The 21,469-nt window shown below is 37.4% G+C and overlaps 1 protein-coding gene across 7 annotated transcripts in view; it reads right to left on the minus strand.

Moving 5' to 3' along the window:
* KIF4A (kinesin family member 4A) overlaps positions 1–21,469 on the minus strand; it is a 104,367-nt gene that overhangs the window by 31,768 nt on the left and 51,130 nt on the right. For all 7 annotated transcript variants that reach the window (XM_057718010.1, XM_057718007.1, XM_057718008.1 and 4 more), the window contains 7 exons: positions 15,520–15,652; positions 13,761–13,819; positions 13,541–13,646; positions 8,856–8,912; positions 7,660–7,845; positions 1,757–1,860; positions 669–813 (listed from right to left, as the gene is read on the minus strand). In XM_057718010.1, the coding sequence (XP_057573993.1) occupies positions 669–813; positions 1,757–1,860; positions 7,660–7,845; positions 8,856–8,912; positions 13,541–13,646; positions 13,761–13,819; positions 15,520–15,652 (790 nt within the window). The remainder of the gene's footprint in view (positions 1–668; positions 814–1,756; positions 1,861–7,659; positions 7,846–8,855; positions 8,913–13,540; positions 13,647–13,760; positions 13,820–15,519; positions 15,653–21,469) is intronic.

The raw sequence follows: 21,469 nt of genomic DNA on the forward strand, positions 1-21,469 counted from the left end.
GAAAATCCAGAGCTGAGCTGAGAAGGCTGCCAGCAGATTTTCTGATTACACTTGCAATACTCCTTGCAATGCTTACGCTTGCACAGAGTTTCCAAGTATAGACTATACAAATGAACGCTCTGAAGAAATAATAGAAAAAATGTACCTACAAGCTAAATCCAGCCCTAAATTCACCACGTATAAATGAAATTTCAAGGAAGTATCTACTAAGTCTCAAGGACAAATCTATATAGCAACCACTGTATTAGAATAGTTTCAGTACAGTGACCTGTAACCACCACTTTGTAGATGTCAGAAGTTGAACATTCAATGACTGAAAATTTTCGCTAGGTGTCTGTTGTTTTGCAACCACTTTGCAAAGTTATTCCACATGATCATGGAAAGCAGTCAGAATATCACCACTAAATATTAAGGTATCCTTGCTCTTTGGTTTCAGAGAATCTAACATTAAAAATCTGAATGTCAAAGCAGAATTTTGCTATTCAGATTCTAGATGCCTATTAGCACAATGTCCTACAAAAGGGACATTTGTAGATTCAAACGCTTGAAATGATGGGCCCTGCCTGCTACCTTCTCACCTGAAAACACCTCTGTAGTATAATTCAAAATAGAACACCTATGTTTGCATAAGTTTCTATAGGGTAAATGCAAGGATGAGAGTTTGTTACCCTTATTTCCTGGTTCAGTTTGGAGACGGTATGCTCTGTGGATTCTTTCAGCTTCAAAAGTTTAGACTGTTCATTCAGTTTCTTCTTCAGATCAGCTATTTGACCCTCTAGCTCCTGGAGACGTTTCCGGCGGCGCTCACTCAACCTAAACACAGATGTTATAGGAATGAGGACTAGCAGCAGCAAGTATGACTTCAAAAGACATAATATTAGACTCCCAGGTTCACAACCTTGATATATATAAAATAGCTGTCTTTAAATAATGAATACCACTCAAACAACCAAAACTGTCTCAACGATGGGAGCTTAATACAAAGAGTACAGGAAATTTTTTGCGTACGTAACAGTGTAGCTGCCGCAATACATTACTCCCCCACCACTCTGTGTTAAAAGGATGGTTCTTTGAAGGCATTTCACTTCACTTTAGCTGTAAGGAATAATTCTGATGATTGTTACACAAGTCTGAGACAGAAAGTAAACATTCAACATAACTTTTAAGAACATGAACTTTAGATACTATAGAGAGATATAACAGAATCACTGAGTAAAAAGAAGGCATGATAGCCAATAAGGCAAAGATCTAAGGGAGAGTAGGATATTCTGGTAATTTGTCTTGGTTTTATTCTTAACTGACTAAGGGATGGCTAGATTGATTTTTCATTTATTAGCCTGATATTAATTATGTTCACAAGCTAATTTACCATGAGTGCAGGGACAAAGAAACTGCTGCTGTCTGGTAGGTCTGATAATCTTTCAAAATCCAGCTCAAATGCTAACTTCTTCTAAAGCCTTCCTTGTTATCATGCCAGTCAGAACCGATATCTTTTGCCTCTGAACTCTTAAAGCAATTACTGCCTAAGAAATTTATTTGGCTACTAATCAAGTACTGTGTTATGGCATTCTTTTACTGTCACCATGAAATGTTATTTAAAATCTCACTTCCTTAACTTTTCTTTTGTTTTAGGTCTCCTCTCCATAATTAGGTTTAAGTCCCATACAGGCAGGAAATGGCTCTTTTACTTCTCTATTTCCTCTATAGTTCTTCACACACAGGGACTTGAAATAACACTTATTGACTTTTTCCTTACTTGGCTTGGTTGACATCCTTCTTTGTTGTCTGAAGTTCAAGAACCAATTCTTCTTTTTCCTTTTGCAGATTGATGACTTCCAATTCTAGATTTTTTATGTTATCCTAGAAATGTTATAGGTCAAGAGAAAGAAAGCATTACGAGGCAAAGGAAGAAAATCACTTCAACATCTCATGTCTTAAGGAACTATGCATTTACTTTTACCACTTCAATTGCACACTAAAAACATTTGTATTTGATTTGATGGAGATTAAAGTTATGTAGTGGGAAAAGTACGAACTTGGAATCCAAAGGCCTGGGTTTGAATCTTGAATCCAGTAAGTCTTATCTAAATAACTTATGGAAAGCCATTTCATCTCTTTTAGCCTTAATTTCTGTGCGAAAAAGTTAATGTGGCAGGCCTGAGACTGGTATCCTAAAAACAGACCTGCTTGCAAGTTGGACCTTGGCTCATGTCTGCGAACTTGGAGTTTGAGAGGATTCCCACCATTTCCTAACCGATAGGAGTGGCTCATTATGCCTAAACTATGCAAACAACATGATTTATCTTGAACACATTCTTTCCTTTTGGGAGTCTAGAATTTTCTCATGTGCTAGGCAGACAATGCCTACATGAATTAACCCTGCTAACAATCCTGGACCCCTAGGCTCAGGGAAGCTTCCCTGATAGACAACATTTCAAATGTGCTGTCAAAACCCATAGCTGGAGGAATTAAGTACATACTATATGACTCCATTGGAAGAAGACTCTTGGAAGCTTGCACCTACTTTCCTTTCGACTTTGCCCCAAGTGCTTTTTCCCTTTGCTGATTTTGTTTTGTACACTTCCACTGTAATAAATCTTAGCTGTGAGTATGACTATACATTGAATCCTGTGAGTCCTCCTGGCGAATCGTTGAACCTGGGGGTGGTCTTGGGGACCCCCGAGAGTTTTCCTACCTATGTAAACAATGAACACCACCTACCTCACAGGGTTGTTGGGAAGATCGAATAAGACAAAAAAAAAGTAAAGCTATTTTGTAAACTGTAAAGAGTTGCATAAACATTCTTATATACAGAACTTTCAAACGTATGCATTCAATAACAACTACAGTTCTACATGCACTTAGAAAACAAATTCTAGAAACTGAAGTTTGGTAGTTTTTCCAAGATTGGGAAAACTCAACGAACAGATTCCTTCCTGTTTTCATAACCAAAAAAAAAAATTAAAGGAAACTGGTTGAATGCGTGGTTGCCAGCCAAGAAGATTATATAAGGGCCTTAGACCAGTATTGAAATGACACAAAGAAGCAGAGCAGGTTAGGTGGCACTGTATCTAAATAGGCAAGAGCTATTTTCCATGAAATATATTTTTAGTCATCTCAATATAATCAATGAAAAGCAATCTCACTGTTTTATATACCCTGTATATTTAAACTGGCAATAATGTGTGTGTGTGTGTGTGTGTGTGTGTGTACTTATAGAAGTAACACATGAAAACATTCTTATAAAAAATAATCCAGATAATACATATAAAGAGCAAGTCCCCTTGACTGCCCCACCCTTGCCAAAATTCCAGTCATCTCTCCAGAAGTAACCATTGTCATCAGCTTGGTCCAGATCTTCCAGACATTTTTTTCCTAGACATTTACACACTACATATATGGACTTGCACATATTCTAGACATTTACATAGAAATATAAACTCCTAGCGTATGTGTGTGTGTGTGTGTGTATTTACTAAATATATTGTGGCAAATGCCTAGAATATATAATAATATATGTAAATAAATAGATTTAAAAATAATATATATATACACACATGCATATATGTATGTGTCTATGTGTCCCTACCGAAATATGTTAAAGATAGAGTTACATTATATGTAGATAATATTCTGTAACTTGCCTTTTTAAAAAAAAAACTTGGTCTTGGAGATTTATTTATATCAGTGCATACAGACTTATCTCATTCTTTTTTTTTGGCATAATGCAATATTCTTATACGTGCCTTCTGTGTGCATGTGCAAGGTTTTTCTAGGGTAGAGACAAGTGGAATTACAACTGGAATTACAAGCTCATGGGGGTACACATTTTCAATTTTAACAGATACCGCCAAATTGTTCACCAAAGTGGTTATTCCAATTTACACTCTCGCTAGCTATGTATGAGAGTACTTGTTTCCCGGCACCCTTGTCAACATTTGATATTGCTACACTTCAAAATTTTTACCAATTGGATGGGTAAAAAAATAGCATCTCTTCATTATGTATGCCACATTCAGTCAATAGTTGTCTCACTGGTTCCACTAAGGAAATTACTCAAATATTTGACTCCTGGTATTATAATTTATGGTAATCTTCACTAACCAGAACTTTATACCTCCTCAAATTTTTCTATAGCAATTCTTCAGAGTGATAGGAAAAAAATGTTTAGAACAAAAAACTACCTATATTTCTTAGAGAAAGAGAGACATTTACATGTGATTAAAAGGTACTGTTAACATTAAGAATTTATTTCCTTTTAACTTTAAGGTTTGGAAGCTCAAGCATATTTGATTCCAAGGGAAAAAAGGGACAAGTTATCTTACCACAGCTATAGCTATAGCCCATTGCTAGCACCCTCTCATAGGGTTAGAAGTACACTGGGGGAACATATGTCCCTGTGTTTCTAGGCAAGAGTATAAGAGAGGAATAATTTTGCAGCCTAATCGTTAATCCTTTGTTTATCCTGGAAAGGCCAAAATACATTTGACCTAAAAAAGGCTGCATTTTATGTCCTGTTAGTATGGAGGATTGAGCTATGTACTTAACTTGCTCTCTCCTGAAAGCCCACTAAAATGACCTCCCAAAAGGGTATAAATCAACAAGGATGAAGAGAGCAGTCAAGAGATATAAACAAACTTTTTTGGAAGAGGAAAATAGTTGGATAAGTGGTAACTGACTTGGCAGAGGAGAAGAAGCTAAACTATGACTCCTATAGGACAAATGTCAAGAAGAAAGCCAATTTGTACTGTAGAACCACAAAGAGGAGAAGAGGTTTCCTCTCTGGAGAGGCTGAACCTGACAGGCTGGACTCACAGGCAGCAGACACAGTGAAAGGCAGGGATAAAGTAACATACTACTGATAAGGGATTAAATAAAAGTCTGTATATAACTGGAGAGACTTCAACTTCCTTATTTCCTCTGAGTTACCAGAAATAGGGCATATTACTACTCTCCCCACACAACTCCAGGCAGGAGAATGAAAGATTTCTTTATTGGAAACTGACCAGCCCAGAGAAGCCGATGCACATAGAACTTCCTATTGGCTATTAGTGTCTCACTGTTAAATATGGGTGGACAACCAAAGATCACTGGAAATTTGAAGAAAGCTTCTTACATGAAAGAAAGACCAAATCAAACACAGTAAAGAAAGGAATTTGAATGAAACAGAGGCAAGGCAGGAAGATGAAGAAAACTTCAACAAAATTGAATTTCTATCCTTAGATATGAGCACTACATCCATGAAAAAAAAAAGAAGAAAAGGCTATAAAAAGGAACAATTAGAGGATTTTAAAAAATCTTAAAAATAGGCAAATAAAAAAATTCACCATAAGGAGTGCAAGAAAATCTCCCAGAGAGTGGAATAAAAAGACAAAGAAATAGAAAATAGGAGGAAGGAGATAAGAAAAGCGGAGACTAAATCTAAGAGAGCCAATATCTGACTAAGAGGAGTGCAAGAAAAGAGAAAACAGAGAAAATAGAGAGATGGCATTATTAAAGGAATAATACAAGAAAACTTCCCACTACAGGAGAATACAAATTTCTAGATTGAAAGGACCCACCACCAAGCACCAAGCACAATAAGTTAGAAGAGGTCCACACCAAGGCACATCACTGTGAAATTAAATACTTGGAGACAAAGAAAAGATCCTTAAAGTTGCCAGAGGGGAGGAAAATACAGGTCAAATAAAAAGAATCAGGAATTATAATGGACTTCTAAACAGCAACATTGGAAATAGAAGACCACGGAGCAAAGCCTTCAAAATTCTGTAGGAAACAATTTCCATTACAGAATTCTAAACACAGCCAAAATAACAAGTGTAAGAAAACACCACCGTCACCACCACCACCACCACCACCACGACAAAAAGCTATTCTCAGGCACGCAATGGTTTAAAACATTTTCCTTTCATGTACACTTCCTCAGAAAGCTATTTGGCTTGTACTCTACCAACACAAAGGAGTAGCCCAAGAATGAAGAAGACATGGAATCAGTTTCAACATAGATATGAGAAGTGAAACAGGTTCCCAGGATGACGGTCCCAGGCTGATGGCTGGGCAGTAGGCCTAGAGAAAGCAAACCAGAACAGAAGATTCCAAGAGGGTTGTCTTCAAGAAAGAAATGGATTGATAAATTACCTGGTATGTTTGACTCTACTGCGAGCGGCTTTATAATTCCGTTAAAAAGTTTGGAGATAAGTTATTGACAGGTACATAGAAGACTAAGTAAATGAAAATATGAAATGATGCTGATGATTTTTGGCCACACCGCGTGGCTTGCAGGATCTTAGTTCCCCGACCAGGGATTGAACCCACGCCCGTGGCAGTGAAAGCCCCCAGTCCTAACCACTGGACCGCCAGGGAACTCCCCAAAATGAGATTATTAACTTCAGGAAATGCAAAAGGCTGTACAAGAAAGGAAATGGAATCATATTATACTATGTGGCTCAGCTATAAAATTTATGTAACCATAAAATTTAAACACAATATTCATTTAATCAAAAACTGTGATATAACCATTTTGAAAAAGAGAGGTGAGGCAGTGTGCATGGGGGGATGTATAAGAGAGCTATATTCCCATCTTCCATAGTGCGAAGTCAATTGATAATGTCTAAAATTTTTAAAGTAACATAATTATACTACCAACTCTTATCTAGAAATCTGGAGGTAAATGTCAGAAGAAACAGCTTAAAGAACTTAAAGTATAAGCCCAGGGAATACAGGAGAAGGTAGTAGGGCAGGAGATTGTTTTTATTTTTCTGAGTATTGTACTATTTGAGCTGTAAAAATGATATACATGCATTTGTGTGACATAGATAAAAAATAAGTTTTAAAAAAGTTAAGACTGTGATAACAAAAAAGAAATAAAACCTCTATTAGCAACTCAGGTATTATTTTGGAAGCAACTTCTACCCTATGGGAAAAAAGTGGTGAAAATTATTTAGGAGAAACACTTTTCTTGTTTTTGCCCTGAAAATTTAGGGGAGCTGGTGGTAGAAATGTATGAGTAATATAGGAATTTGTCCAGAACAGGATATAGGATTTTGGGGGTAGCAGGATATAGCTGAATGGGAAAACAATCCACCCTTCCCCCTACCAGGTCTGCTAACATCCCTTTGTGGATGGGAAACACCGGGCTACAAGGGAAAATAAGGTCTGGAGCAAGGGTAACCTTGTGGACAACCTAAAAGCCCAAAACTTGTCTTTAAGTAAAGACCTGATTATTAATTAGCAAGGGCCACTTAGGACTACCACTAGGAAAAGCAGTTTAACCATTTGCCAAGTCATGTGACATCCACTACAAGTGTCTTCATAATTCTCACTATAATCCAGACAGTCTACTAAGAGATGTACCTTTCTTAGAATCCCAGCATAGTTATTAGAACACAATTTCTCTACAAGTAGGGACCACATTTATTATAACATTATCTAACTATTTATTAAATACCTGTTGCATAAGAAAGGTATTAGATTAAATGAAAGAAAATTACGGTTTCTTTATCTTGAATGTATCCTTTTTTAAACCAACAGTACAACTCCAGCTGTACAATGCACATTATGTTGCTTTGTCATCATCAAAAACGGTGTGCCTGTTTTCTTCCCATACAACTAAAGAGAGATGCTAGACATGAACACTGCGGGCCCTAGTAAATATTTTACCTGGTACTGGAACTGGATGGGCTGTAGTTGGCTGTCATTCTGAGTCATTTTCTTGGCTAGGGCCTCTTTCAGTGCAAGGGCTTTGTTCAATTCAACCAGCTCCTTAGACATCTGAGCTTGACGTAGAGCATGCTGAGTGGTGAAAGCATCAGAAGACCTGCTGCTCCCTGGACTGATTTCCACTTGCTGGAAAAGATCAGGATAATAATTTGTAAGAGAAACAAGCAATTGGAGTTCCTTAGGCACTATTTCATCAAGTCTCACAGCCACTTCTCCATTATCAGTACCTCTGTTCATTTAAAACTGTGGCTTCTCAAACATTTGCTTTAAACACTGGAAATAAATTGAGCTAACCTATTTCTCTGGTTTCACAAGCACATTATTTCTTTTGTCCTTTAACTGACTCTTTTAGAGTGAACCAAGTTTCTTGCTCTTTCCTTTATGGGTCTGGCCAACACTTCTTCCTTTCACCTTATTCTAAGGGGTCCTTAGAGGAGAGAAGGCTCTGGAAATGGCACTTTAGTAATGGTGGAAATGGAGAAGAGGCTTCATTCATTCTCAGAGTTGACCTCTGCCCCCTGATTTATCTCCTATCTTTCTTCTTTCAGAATATAAAAAAAATAACCATATATATTTGTTTTAGGGGGAAAAAGCTGTCTCAAGCAAACCATTGTCCAGCCTTTCATTTTAACTCTGCTCTATAACCTTCAGCCAATATCTAATACGTTTTATCTATTCTTGCAACTTGAATGCTCAAAATATTTTCCTTGGTTCTTTTAGCCCCTAACCATCGCATCTACAGAAACATATGCTGAGAAGAAATTCTTTCATTTTTTTCTCTAATGCTTTTTCGACTTTGCCATAATTTCCTAATTTGTTTCCTTCCTCACCTTAATGTGCTAGACAGTTGATGCAGAATACTAGCATCTAAGAAGAAATCAGTAAGCCAGACTGCAAATATGGAAAGTGGCATCCCTGGGAAGCTCTGCTACCCATTAGCAGTTATACTATTAGAGAGCCTATCCAAGTTAGGGATTTTACAGTTAACTGAGGTTTATACTCAAGATTTCTGGATTTCCAAGGCATTCTATGGAGGATGGTAGCAATCAGGGATTCTCTTCCTCAGTGGAATAATAAATTATAACAAATGGTACAGTTAAAGGTCCTGGTTCTACACAAAGGAGCCAATTACTTACCGATTCTGGTTCCACTGCAGTATCAATGGCTGCTGCCATGCAAGCAACAGTTTCATCCTGCAATGACAAATGATGTCTCAGTTTAGGAGCTTACTAGTGGGTTTTATATAGGTTATTTAGTTGTTTTCAAGTGTATATAGAGACCATTTAAGGTGCTGGACCAATTCTGTAGTAACATATACCCCAACAGCCACGTTTCCACTTCCCATCTCTCAAGAGTCTGTCTTCTTTATAAAGGTCGATTGTGTGGTCTTTGTAAAAATAGGATCATATGGCAACTGCCATATTTATTGCACCTTTCCTGTTCTGCCAGAGATCACTGGGCTAGAGTGAAACAGCCACTCCAACAGGCCAAAATTCAATCCACTTTATAGACTCTACCCTTTCTTTCTCTGTTTTTTACCACTAAGTCTATCTCTATAATGTACAGGTCTAGCCGGTTCTCATGGACATACCATCCTAAGACCAGACATAGCAAATGTAAGGCAATGCAACAGAAAAGTGAAAAGGATGAAGGATTATTTTGATTTTTATTTTATAGCCAGTCAAGGTAGCAAGAGCCTACTCTATGAGGAAATAAATGCCACAGGTGAATGCCCCAGAAAAATGAAGTCAGATATACTTCAGACACTGTCCCTCATATACATAGGACCCAATCATATGCAGCTACCCCAGGTAGTGGTTACTTGAAGGGAAAGGGTAAGCACCGATTCCTTCCCAGAGAAGGGCACATTCCTTTCTTGGGTGTTAGAACGACAACCACCTAAAAGGGAAAGCTGTAACTACTTATTAGGACTAATTTGATTATAGGCTATCATATGAGCGAGCTCTGTTCTCCCCACTGGAATTTAGGCTTTATTTGGCATTGCAACATAAGGATTACCACTTCTGTTTAAGTGATTCTGCAAAGCCCTGGGAAGAAAGGATTATTTCCAGGATGTCACATGATTAAGGTCATAAGTGAAAGAGCTATTGGCTCAATAGCAAGGAAAGAATTTAGGGTTAGCACAGGGAGTCTCTGCATCAGCCCAGTGAAATATTACCTAGTTGCTGAAACTTGAATCTTAGTACCTTTAAGGCGACAAGTGAAAAAGGCCCTTAACGGGACTTCCCTAGTGGTCCAGTGGTTAAGACTCCGTGTTCAAAATGCAGGGGGCACAGGTTTAGTCCCGCAGGGGAACTAAGATCCCGCATGCCACACGGTGTGGCAAAAAAAAAAAAAAAAAAAAAAAAAAAAAGCCCTTAGTAAATGCTGTCGGTAAAGCATTTCCCTTATTCTGCCCAGAAATTCCTGACCAGTGAGACTCAAAGAGAATTCAAAGGAAGCCCCAGTGTTCCTACATCCTTTCTCATCATGATTTACACTACTAGTGACTCTCCAAGGGCAGGACATACTAAATCCTTCTTAAAAAGCAGAGCACTTCACTATATTATAAGTTAATGGTTACCCTTTTCTCCCTCCCAGTAAGTCTCAGTAAAAGGACTAGTTATAGGTCTATTCTAGATTAGTAGGGCCTATGACATTGGCTTTTGGAGACTTTTTCTAGGACCTTCCAGAGGGTCAAGATCAAAGTAGATCCGATTCAACATGCTCTGAAGAAGACATGTTGTTACTATGGGCTTACCTTTTGGCTTTTTGCCTAATAAAATTTCACAATGCTAAGGTTTTAGCTTTGGTGACATGTTCTACGTGAACATGGCTGGATTCTGCCTTTATAATCCTAAACGTAAATATATAATAATAGAATTTATTTCAATCTAACAGTCTCTTTCTCCCTCATTCTAAGGCTACTTTGACCCTCTTGTAATAAAAAGACATGATTTGCTGAAGGTGATGGTCAGGGGAACAGGGCTACGGTATACTGAGCTACATCAACCAGTAATACCCTCCAAAATGAAGTTTGTGCTTGTAGGCTGTAGACAATAGCATTACTGGGCACGCAAAAAGCTTTTTATGGAACTGGTCTTAGAGGAGGGGGTAAAAACACAAAAAAATTGATTTTTGTGGGAACTTAAAAGGACTGCACGAATTTCCTCACAGGTAACTGCAACAAGGAGGTTTGCTTGAATTATATTTTAAAGGAAGAAATGGTAGAGTTTAGCACTTAAAGCCCTAGGAGAAGGGTCTGGGAACAATGGTTGCCTTCATAACTGAAAAGGGGGTGTTCACCCATCACTTAAAATAAAAATAGTTTTAATACAGAAAGAAGGGCACAAGCACTTACATTTGAAACATTTTGTTTTCACTATAGTGAGTCTTAATAAAAGCCACAGGATACATTGTTGCATATTTCCAAAAAAAAAAAAAAAAATGTAGCTGGGAGGGTCTCCAAACAATAGACACAGAGAACTCTGATTCAAGAGTCCAGCAGGAGCCCAGGGTAAAAGGGTTTACTCTACCTGACCGTGGCAGTGGATGGAAGCCAGGGACTTTATCAGCTTGTGGCAATCTTTAGCACCCTCCTGCTGTGTGTGCCAAGTGAATTTTAGTGGCAGACAAAGCAATTCTCTAGAGTTCCTTTGAGCCAGCCACCACTAGCAACTTCCTCTGTAGTCACTCCAGGCACCAGTCATACTGCCAGATCCTCACTGACGATATGCCTTCTCTTATATTGTTAACTTGGTTCCATTGGTTTCCTTCTTCATCTTTCCCATGTAACTCGAAGACCCAGAAATGAGGTGATACGGAATCCTTCAAGATCGGTGTGGTGGCCATGAACAATGGTGCGCTGGACCACTCTTTTCTGATCTTACAAGCTTTGGCTCCAGTAGGCTTCTGCAGCCTAGGTTATCTGGATTCTGAGGCAATTCACACAAAGTTTTCATACATAAGATGCTTCACCTCTATTACAGATGGTGAAATTTAACCTTGTGATAGCCATTCTCTAGCACTCACTCTATACTTCAGCCACAATGAAGTTCTTACCATGTTCTAAACATTCATACCTCTTTGCTTTTGCGTGTACCTTTTCCTCTACATAGGTCGTCCTTTCCTTCTGTCTGTGTGGCAAACTCCTATTCATTTTTTAGGACCCAGTTTCTTCTTCCTGAATTTTCTAGGACGTTAACCACCCCTTCCTTTGGGCTCCCACCATACTTTGCTCATATTGCCAATGTAAGAGGATTAAAACAGACATGAGAGAGGGTTCCTAGTTTTCCTTGCCTCCTTTTCCTTTCCCCCTTTTTTTCTACCTCTCCCACCTGTGAACCTTTACCAACTGACAAACAACAAGGCTTGCAAAGACAACTCTTGAAAATAAGCGGACATTTATCAAGATGGGATTACACCAATGTTCATGAGCAAGAAGCATGAAAACTGGAGCATCTTCCAACCAAAACATTCACAGCAATTAACAACAAAAACTGCCACCTGAGCCAAACCACAAGGATACGTACCCTTCCCTTCTCACCCTATGAAACTCCAATCGTGTTTCAACTTGGGGACTTATCTGGAATTCAGGTGATCCCTGAGTACATCAGCTGAATAATGCTGTTAACCTCGATTTGAGTCACATGGATTATTTTCTTTTGATATTAATACAGTACTTACCAAGGTTACACAGCTAGTGACTGGCAGAATGGGCTTCAAACCAGGGTTTGTCTGGATTTGGAGCTCAGATTCTCAATTACTATGGCCTAACGAACTGTCATCTTGGACTATCTGTAATACTTTTGTACAGTACTACTCATTCTGCAACACTTCTTTTTAGTCTTTTGGAGGTTTACTCATTTAATTTCTTGAACTAGCCATCCTAACCACTCCCCCCACAATATTGTATGGTATTTTTTTCACTGACTCTTTAAGAGTAAAATATAGGTGTGGATGATTTTGCGATACCCTTTTGACAACTCTAGAAAACACTGGGCAGGACCCGGGGTAGAGATTCACTGTTCTGGTAAAATTAAAATCTGTTTCAGAGCTAGGAATTACTACCAGGCATTTACATACACATTACTGCTTCAGAATAATAAACAAGAGGGTATAGATGGAACAAAACAAACCATAACCCCTTTACCAACCATGACCCCTTAACATAATATGATTTCAATTTTTTAAGAAGGTATCTATGCCTAAGGACTAAGATGGTGAAGGAACACCAAAAATAAAAAGAGGTTTTTAGGACAGTAGGATTGTAAGAATGTTTCTTCTGGGGAAAGCAACAAACAACCACCCTCCCAACAAAATCCATCTGCAACTATTATACTAGTTCTAAAAATAAATAAAAAAGGGAACTTACAGCAGAATGATCATTCAAGCTAATTTATTACCGGTTATAAAAGAGAGCTATGGTATTCCCTGGAGGCTCTATGCTCTCTGTCAGAACCCAGCTTATTTAAAATTGGGGTATGGTATAAGGCCTCTTATTAAGTTAGCCTACACTGAAAGGACAGCAAATCAATGACTGCCGCTTGTGCTACCCAGACAATTTTGCACCACTGTGTTGCTGCTTCCAGTGTTTGATTAGAATACTGAAATATTAATGTGCCACTGCACAGGTAGTCTATGCGTGTTTTGATTTAACTAATTCCATATTCAGATCGTATCCAATGATCCAGGATCTTTGTCCTCAAACAGCTCACAATCTAGTTGTTTCAGTAAAAGGTACAGAGTTAGACATGTTTATATGCCTAAGAGAAACAAACAAAAGCAACATGCCTATTTACACTGCCCTTACTTGGCTTACCGATAGCTGGGTAATCACTTGCTGCAGGTTACGAATTATCTCTACATTTTCTTTTAATTCCTGGTCTTCCAAAGTCTCCACTAGCTTTTGAAGATCCACTTTGCAGCTGAAAATTCAAGCAAAGGAACCCAAGGGTTAATCATACTGCAAAGGCCAGTGGGTCTGTGATTATGTACTAAGGTGGTATAGGTCACTAACAAACACCTGGTAGGAAACTTACGCTGCATGCTGCCTGAGCTCTTCCAGCTTGGCGTTCATTTTTTCATTCGCTTGTTCTGTCTGCAACAAAGACCCAGGAGATCATCAGTGGCAGTGCCTGACAGCCTCACCTAATCACGCCCCCTCTCCTACTCCTATGGATTAAAACCTAGGTAGAGAGGCTGCCTCCTTTGCTATAATAGAGGATTTATTGGTCTTTGGTTATTTAGTGAGAAATGTATTTTTTACCAGTCATGGAAATTAGCCCTTCAGTCAACATGAGCTACTAAAAATAGTATCCAAGCAGCTGGGTGTTATGCTTGCCATGAAGCTCAGACTATGCGGTGGAGTGTGAAGCCTTAATTCCACAGAGAACTTTGCAACTGGGTGAAAAAGCAGTACTTCCTGGCATGCTACTCCCTGCTGTTTGCAAAAAACCCACTTGCTTTAAAGTGCCTCCTACACTACACTGTTCCGTAGCCCCAGCATAAGGACATTTAAAACATAAAAGGGCCTCACATTGAATATGAGCTGAGGGTTTTTTCAAGTTACACTATCTGATATGGTAGGCTAGTTTTAGCAAAAGAAAGCAAGAAAAAGGATGAAGCATAAGAATGATGGCAGAGAAGAAGAAATGGCAGAGGCAGCTGGCTATGTCTTAGGAAGGGTGAAAGATAATTTTTAATTTTATTTCAATCACAGTCTGTAACATGCTAGATGCTGCAACAGATTTGGGAAGGACAGTTTATAGAGGACAAAAATGTTGTGCTTGTTATGAAGTTCTGACAAGACATCAAACAATAAGCCTATTGAGCAGCCATTGTAACAGCATCATAAAGGTCAGATTGTTACGTGGCTAGAATAATAAGTACTGTCTGTTACGTCGGCCACACTCACATGTGAAGCATAGCTTCTAGAGTTACTTCAAAGACATAAAATGTAGCACTGGAGATAGAAAACTGTATATAAAAAAATCCCCTAGATCCCATTTTCACCCTTCTGCTAGTAATGGACCTGACAATGGACCTAGGATTTGGTCCCCTTTAAAAATCTTTAAGCAGCTTACCCTTCCTTGACTGGAGCACACATGCGTAAAGGTGTATAAATTACAGACGTTCAATTACATTTTGGTGGAAACTCATTTTCACCTCTGGCAATAGCTGTGCTATCAAAGATTGAGTTGTATTTAGACTAGTAGAAAAATGTTAGTGACACAGCCAGCACGCACTGATCCAGGAGGTTACTATCAGACAGGTAGTAGGACACAGAACTGGTGTAGTCAGCTACATAGTGATCCACCATTTAAAAATTAACCATATGTAAAAGGAGTTAAAATTAATTTCCCAGATGTTTTATCTCACCATGACAGCTGTCAGGATGGGATATAAAATGTGACAACATTAGGGGAAAGGAGATAGAAAGGAACTAAAAATCTTAGGGGAGTTACTTGGTATTATGGATGATTAGGCAGAACTTAAGGTGACAGAGAGGGACCTGGTTCTTTCCTCTCTGGTATTTTAGAACAAATCCATTTTAAGATGGGATTCATGTAGATTCTTTGTGGTAGATATACAGGTGTTCATGGTTTAATTCTTTTAATTTTTCTGTATGTTTGATTATACGTTCTTGAATTTTCCCCAGAGGGGCTCCATTGAGGATATGGTAATACTAATCCATTTCTTTCCATGTAATTTGTCTCGCATAATGAGAAGCATGTCAAGCATTTCAGGAACTAAAGCTAGTAAACATCCAGACTGTTAGCAGTAGTCTCAGGGCCTCACCAAAATGATCCTCTCCAACATCTGGGCTGTCTGACCAGCAGCCTCACTTAGACTACGACTTAATTTTTCATTCTCCTCTACCAGTGACTGATTCTTCTCCATTAGGGATTGTAGATTCTCTGATGGTTCCACACTAAAACAAAGAGAGTAACATATTAGAAAAATACCTGGTTTGATAACACCTATATCAAAGGTGGATTAAAATATATATCCCATAGGCCTTTGGGGGGGAATTGGTTTAAAATTACCCCCAAAAGTCTAGAAAAATATGTTCATTCCAATATATCCTTCCAGCCAGGTGGTATATTGGATAAATACAAAGGTACGCCTGAACTACTTTAAATTAATGGTTTGGAGGAAGGTAGTAATTCAGAGCCAAATATAGTTGCCACAGGAATGACTAACCTCTACCCTTGGCTCTTAGTTTAGGATCTTTCTATTTACGCCCTGTAGGTAAGAAAGTAAAGGCTAACTACAGCTAAGATACATGTTCTCTCCCTCTTCTCATTCTCAACCCCTCATTAAAGATTACGGAAGTGGAGAAGGAACAGGTATGGGGGAGGTAGAAATGACACTATTCAGGGTCAAAATTTAAGCTCATCAACATAAGTCAATTACCAATTTGCTGTAAAGTTTACGGAAACTGCATTTAAGGAGTCAAAAAGTTGAAATGATGGCCTGTGGCCACTAAGAACACATTTCACAACTCTCTGTAAACAAGTGCTCCCTTCTAAATGCTTGTCTTGCTTCAGACTGATGACCTACAGCCTCCTGTTCATTTGTCTATCAATTTTTAATGGCTTAGAGTGGGTGGTGGCAACAATAGTATTCATTTCAAATAGAAGTGGAAGGGAGGGACAGAAATAGCTTAAAAGATAAGAACATTTGGAATTTATGCAGATTACTTGCTATCAGTTCTAGACTAATGAAGCAGATCAATAAGCAGTTTTGATTTGCTTTTTTTTTTTGGAATCCACTAGGATTAATTGTTCAAAAGACTAGAAAATAGGACTGGCAAAAAAGGATCAGAATAAATATGAAGATTTGATCTGAAGGAAACGGAAGGGGAAAATGAATAGTTGTCAAGGATATAATAAAGAGAAAGAGGACAGAGAACAGCCTGTTCTCAATCTCAAGAAAGGATAGAAAAGGATTTCAGGAATAGATGCCCTCTCACCCAGTTTAAGACTTCCATGAATTCTTTTTTTTTTGGTCAAATTTGCTTTTATTTTATATTTTTTAAATTGAACTATAGTTGATTTACAATGTTGTGCCAATCTCTGCTGTACAGCAAAGCGACTCAGTTATACACACATAGACATTCTTTTTTTATATTCTTTTCCATTATGGTTTATCAGAGGATATTGAATATATCAATAGTTTCCTGTGCTATACTGTAGGACCTTGTTTATCCAAGGACTTCCATGAATTCTTATAGAAGATCGTAGCATGTTCTTTATCAAAAAGTTAACAGCAAGGCCGCACCATATTATACTCTTGAGAATTTACTAGAACTCTTATGAAGGAATGTTGAATTAAAATGTGGATTATGAAAATAAACTGGGTAAATTTAGTGTTTAGATTGCTCTGATTTCCTTATTGCTATTAAACTGAAAATTTCCATGCATCATTCATGCAAGTTGACAAGCTCCAAAGTAATGATACTTTTAACTCAATAGTGTTTTTCCTGTAAAAATTTCCAAGACTTCTTTAAATGGGGGCAAATACAATGGAAACCCATGTTTCCTCTTTCAGATGCTATTTAATCAGTGCTAGTAGGAATGAAGTTAGTTGAGCATGTGCAAACTGACAAACACGTGCAGAAAAGCTATACAAAGTCAAAAAGAAAAGAATATAACCTAAGGAAAAAAAATTCATGTATATAACCTGTACATTTTGTAAAAAGCCTTAAGAAATGTCTCTAAAAATATAAATATACATTTTTGAGAAAAGTAGCATCTTTATTTCTCTGTAAAACATTGAACAATTGAGTTAAAGTGTTTCATTCATCAACTGTTTCTTAGAATCTGTTACTTTTGTAGCTGATATCCTGCAGGATATTCTAGGTAGTTGGAAGTCTGGAATAGTTTTCATTAGTCTTGTCTTAGGTGAAACAGGTCTGTGCTAAACTGAAAGGAAAGGAAGATGGGTCAATTGCTTCTAAACTGGGTATACTAGAACAGGTCTTTAGGAGACCCTTTAAGAGAGCCAAGCTTTCCTCAGTTTCTTTATCCAACATTCTTTTTTTTAAAAAAAAAAATTTCATTTATTTATTTATTTTTATTTTTTGGCTGTGTTGGGTCCTAGTTGCGGCACATGAGCTTCTCTCTAGTTGGGGTATGCAGGCTCCAGAACACGTGGGTTCTATAGTTTGCACACATGCACTCTCTAGATGAGGTGTGCAGGCTCAGTAGTTGCAGCGCTGGGGCTTAGTTGCCCCACAGCATGTGGGATCTTAGTTGCCCAACCAGGGATCGAACCCACGTCCCCTGTATTGGAAGGTGGATTCTTAACCACTTGACCACCAGGGAAGTCCCTATCCAACATTCTTAAAATATTATCAGGAAACCAAGATTAAATGACCCAAAGAGGGAGAATTACAAAGAGAAGGGCAGTCATTTCTAGGTGATAAAAATATGGCAATTTTCAGATTTATTTTTTATACTTTTCTAAATGTCCTACAAGAAGCATTGTGACACTTTATAATCAGAAAAAATGAGTTACTGAAAATAAGGATATTAAAAGAAAATAGGTTCACACCAAACAGAAGTATAAATTCCAAATGGAAAAATGAAATGTAAAAAATAAAGCCAAAGTAAATACTAGAAGGAAATATGGGTGAATTCCTCTTTAATCTTGGCATAGAGAAGGGATTTCTAACTATGAATCAAAATCCAAAAACATGAGGAGAACATAAACAGTATAGCCACTTTGGAAAACAGTTTGGCAGTTTCTTTAAAAGTTAAACATATGACCCAGAAATCCCACTTCTAGGTATCTACCCAATAAGAAAATATATCCATACAAAAACTTGCAAGTGAATATTCATGGCAGCATAATTCATAATAGCCCCAAAGCTGAAATAGCCTGAAAGTCCATCAACTGGTAAGTGGATAGACAAAATGTGGTGTATGCAGACAATGGAATACTGTTTAGCAATGAAAAGGAATGAAGTACTGATAATCTCAGAAACATTATAGATGAAAGAAGTCAGACAAAAAGTCCACATACTGCAAGATTCCACATATGTGAAATGTACACAATAGGCAAATCTTATAGAAACAGAAAGCAGATTAGTGATTGCCTGAGGCTGGGAGTGGGAATAGGAGTGACTGGAAATGGGCACAAGGGATCTTTCCAGGGTGACAGAAATGTTCTAAAATTGGATTGCGGTGATAGTGGCACAACTCTGTAAATTTACTAAAAACCATCAAATTGTATACTTAAAATGAGTTAATTTAATTGTATGTAAATTATACCTCAATAAATCTAGAGGCTAAAAAACCCAGAGGCAATAAAAAAATGATTGATAAACTTTTTACTGCATAAAAATTAAACTTTTTTACATGACCAAAAAAAAAAAAAACCCCACCATAAACAAAGTAGAGAATAAATTAGGAGAAAATATTTGTAACACACACTACAGACAAAAGACTAATATCACTAATATACAAAGAATTATTGAAAATAAGGGCCAAAATTAGGGTGGCTGTTATTAAAAAAAAGAAGAAGAAGAAGAAAATACCAAGTGCTGGCAAGGAGGTAGAGAAATCAGAATATTTGTGCACTTCTGGGAGGAATGTAAAATGGCACAGTCACTATGGAAAACACTGTGGTGATTTAATTAAAAAATAAAAAATAGAATAACTACATGACCCAGCTATTCCACTTCTGGTATATACCCAAGGAATTGAAAGCAGAGTCTTAAAGAGATATTTGCATACCCATGTTCATTTCAGCATTAAAGCAACCCATGTCCATTGACAGATGAATGGATGCACAACATGTGGTATATACATACAACGGAATATTATTCAGCCTTTAAGAGGAAGGAAATTCTGACACATGATACAACATGGATGAAACTTGAAGACATTGTGCTAAGTGAAACAAACAGTCACAAAAGGACTATTCTATTATTCCATTCATATGAGGTACTTAGAGTAACCAACTAAAGTAGAATGGTGATTGCCAGGGGCTGGGGAGAGGGGGAAATGAGAAGTTATCGTTTAATGGGTACAGTTTCAGTTTTGCAAGATGAAAAAAGTTTTGAGGATGGATGGTGGTGCTGGTTGCACAACATTGTGAATATACTTAGTGCCACTGAACTGTCTACTGTAAAATGATTTAAATGGTAGATTTTTTGTTATGTATGTTTTACCACAATTTTTTAAAAAAGGGCCAAAGGATCAAAAAACCCAATAGAAAAATGGGACACATGAACAGACAGTTCACCAGAAAAAGAGATAAAAATGGCCCTGAAACATATGAAAGAAAAAAAAAAAAAGCTCAAACCCACTCATAAGTAAAGAAATGCAAATTAAAACAACACTGAGAATTTCTCCTGTATCAGATTGGAAAAAATTGAAAACGTATGACAATACATTCCATTGGCGAGGCTGTGGGGAAACAAGCACTCTTATACACTGCTATTTGGAATGCAAATTGGTATAATCCTCCTGGAGGGGAATATGGCGATATCTAACAAAACCACGTGCACTTACCTTTTGCCCCAGCAATTCCATTTCTAAAAATCTACTCTGAAGGAAATTAAATAACAATATGAAAATATATACATACAAGGTTATTCACTGCAACATGTTTGTAATTGCAAAATATTGGAAACAACCTAAATGCCCATATACAGGAGAGAAGTTGAATTACTATGTATGGCACATATACACAATAAGAGTACCATGCAGCTGTAAAAAAGAATAAGGAAGACTTCTATCAACTGATAAATGATTTTGAGGAAATACTGAAAAAAGCAAAGCCATGAAGCATATCTATAGTATACTACCATTCATAGGAGAAAGAAAGGGATATGAAAAAACACACAGGTATCTGCTCATTTGTACAAAAGAAATACAGGAAGAAACTAAAGAGATTGGTTACATACAGGGTGGTAAAGGAGTGGAAATAAGGGCCAAATGGGAACAGTGTAGCAGGGACAAAGAGGGAATGACACTTCTCTGAGTATACACGATTTTTTTTTCTCTTTCAAAAATATTGTGGTAAAAAGCATAACATAAAATTTACCATCTTAACCATTTTTAAGTGTACAGTTCAATAATGTTAAGTATATTCACACTGTTGTGCAATGGCTCTCCAAAACTTTTTCACCTTGTAAAACTGAAACTCCATACCCATTATACAACTCTCCACCCCCCAGTCAATTATTTTAGTTTTCTGCCACTGCTTTTATTCATAGAATGTTCTTTACTTTCACCTATGTGCACACAGAACTTTGGCTATGTTTTCTTCTAGGTCTCCTGTACATTTTTTCTTTTTTAAAAATTGCGGTAAAAAAAACATATTACATAAAACTTACCATCTTAACCCTTTTTAAGTTTACAGTTGAGTAGCGTTAGGTATATTTACATTGTTGTGAAATAGATTTCCAGAACTTTTTCATCTTGTAAAACTCAAATTATATACCCATTAAATAACAACTCCCCCTTTGCCCCTCCCTTAGCTCCTGGTAACCACTATGCTACTTTCCATTTCCATGAATTCAAGTACTTTAAATTCCTTATATAAGTGGAATCATACAGTACTTGTCTTTTTGTGACTGGCTTATCTCACATAACGTCCTCAAGTTTCATTCATGTTGTAATATGCGATAGGATTTCCTTCCTTTTTAAGGCTTAATAATATTCTGTTGTATGTATATACCACATTTTATTTATCCATTCATCCACTGATGGACATTTGTATTGCTTCCACTTCT

The sequence above is a fragment of the Hippopotamus amphibius genome, chromosome X (assembly GCF_030028045.1).
Source record: "Hippopotamus amphibius kiboko isolate mHipAmp2 chromosome X, mHipAmp2.hap2, whole genome shotgun sequence".
NCBI lineage: Eukaryota > Metazoa > Chordata > Mammalia > Artiodactyla > Hippopotamidae > Hippopotamus > Hippopotamus amphibius.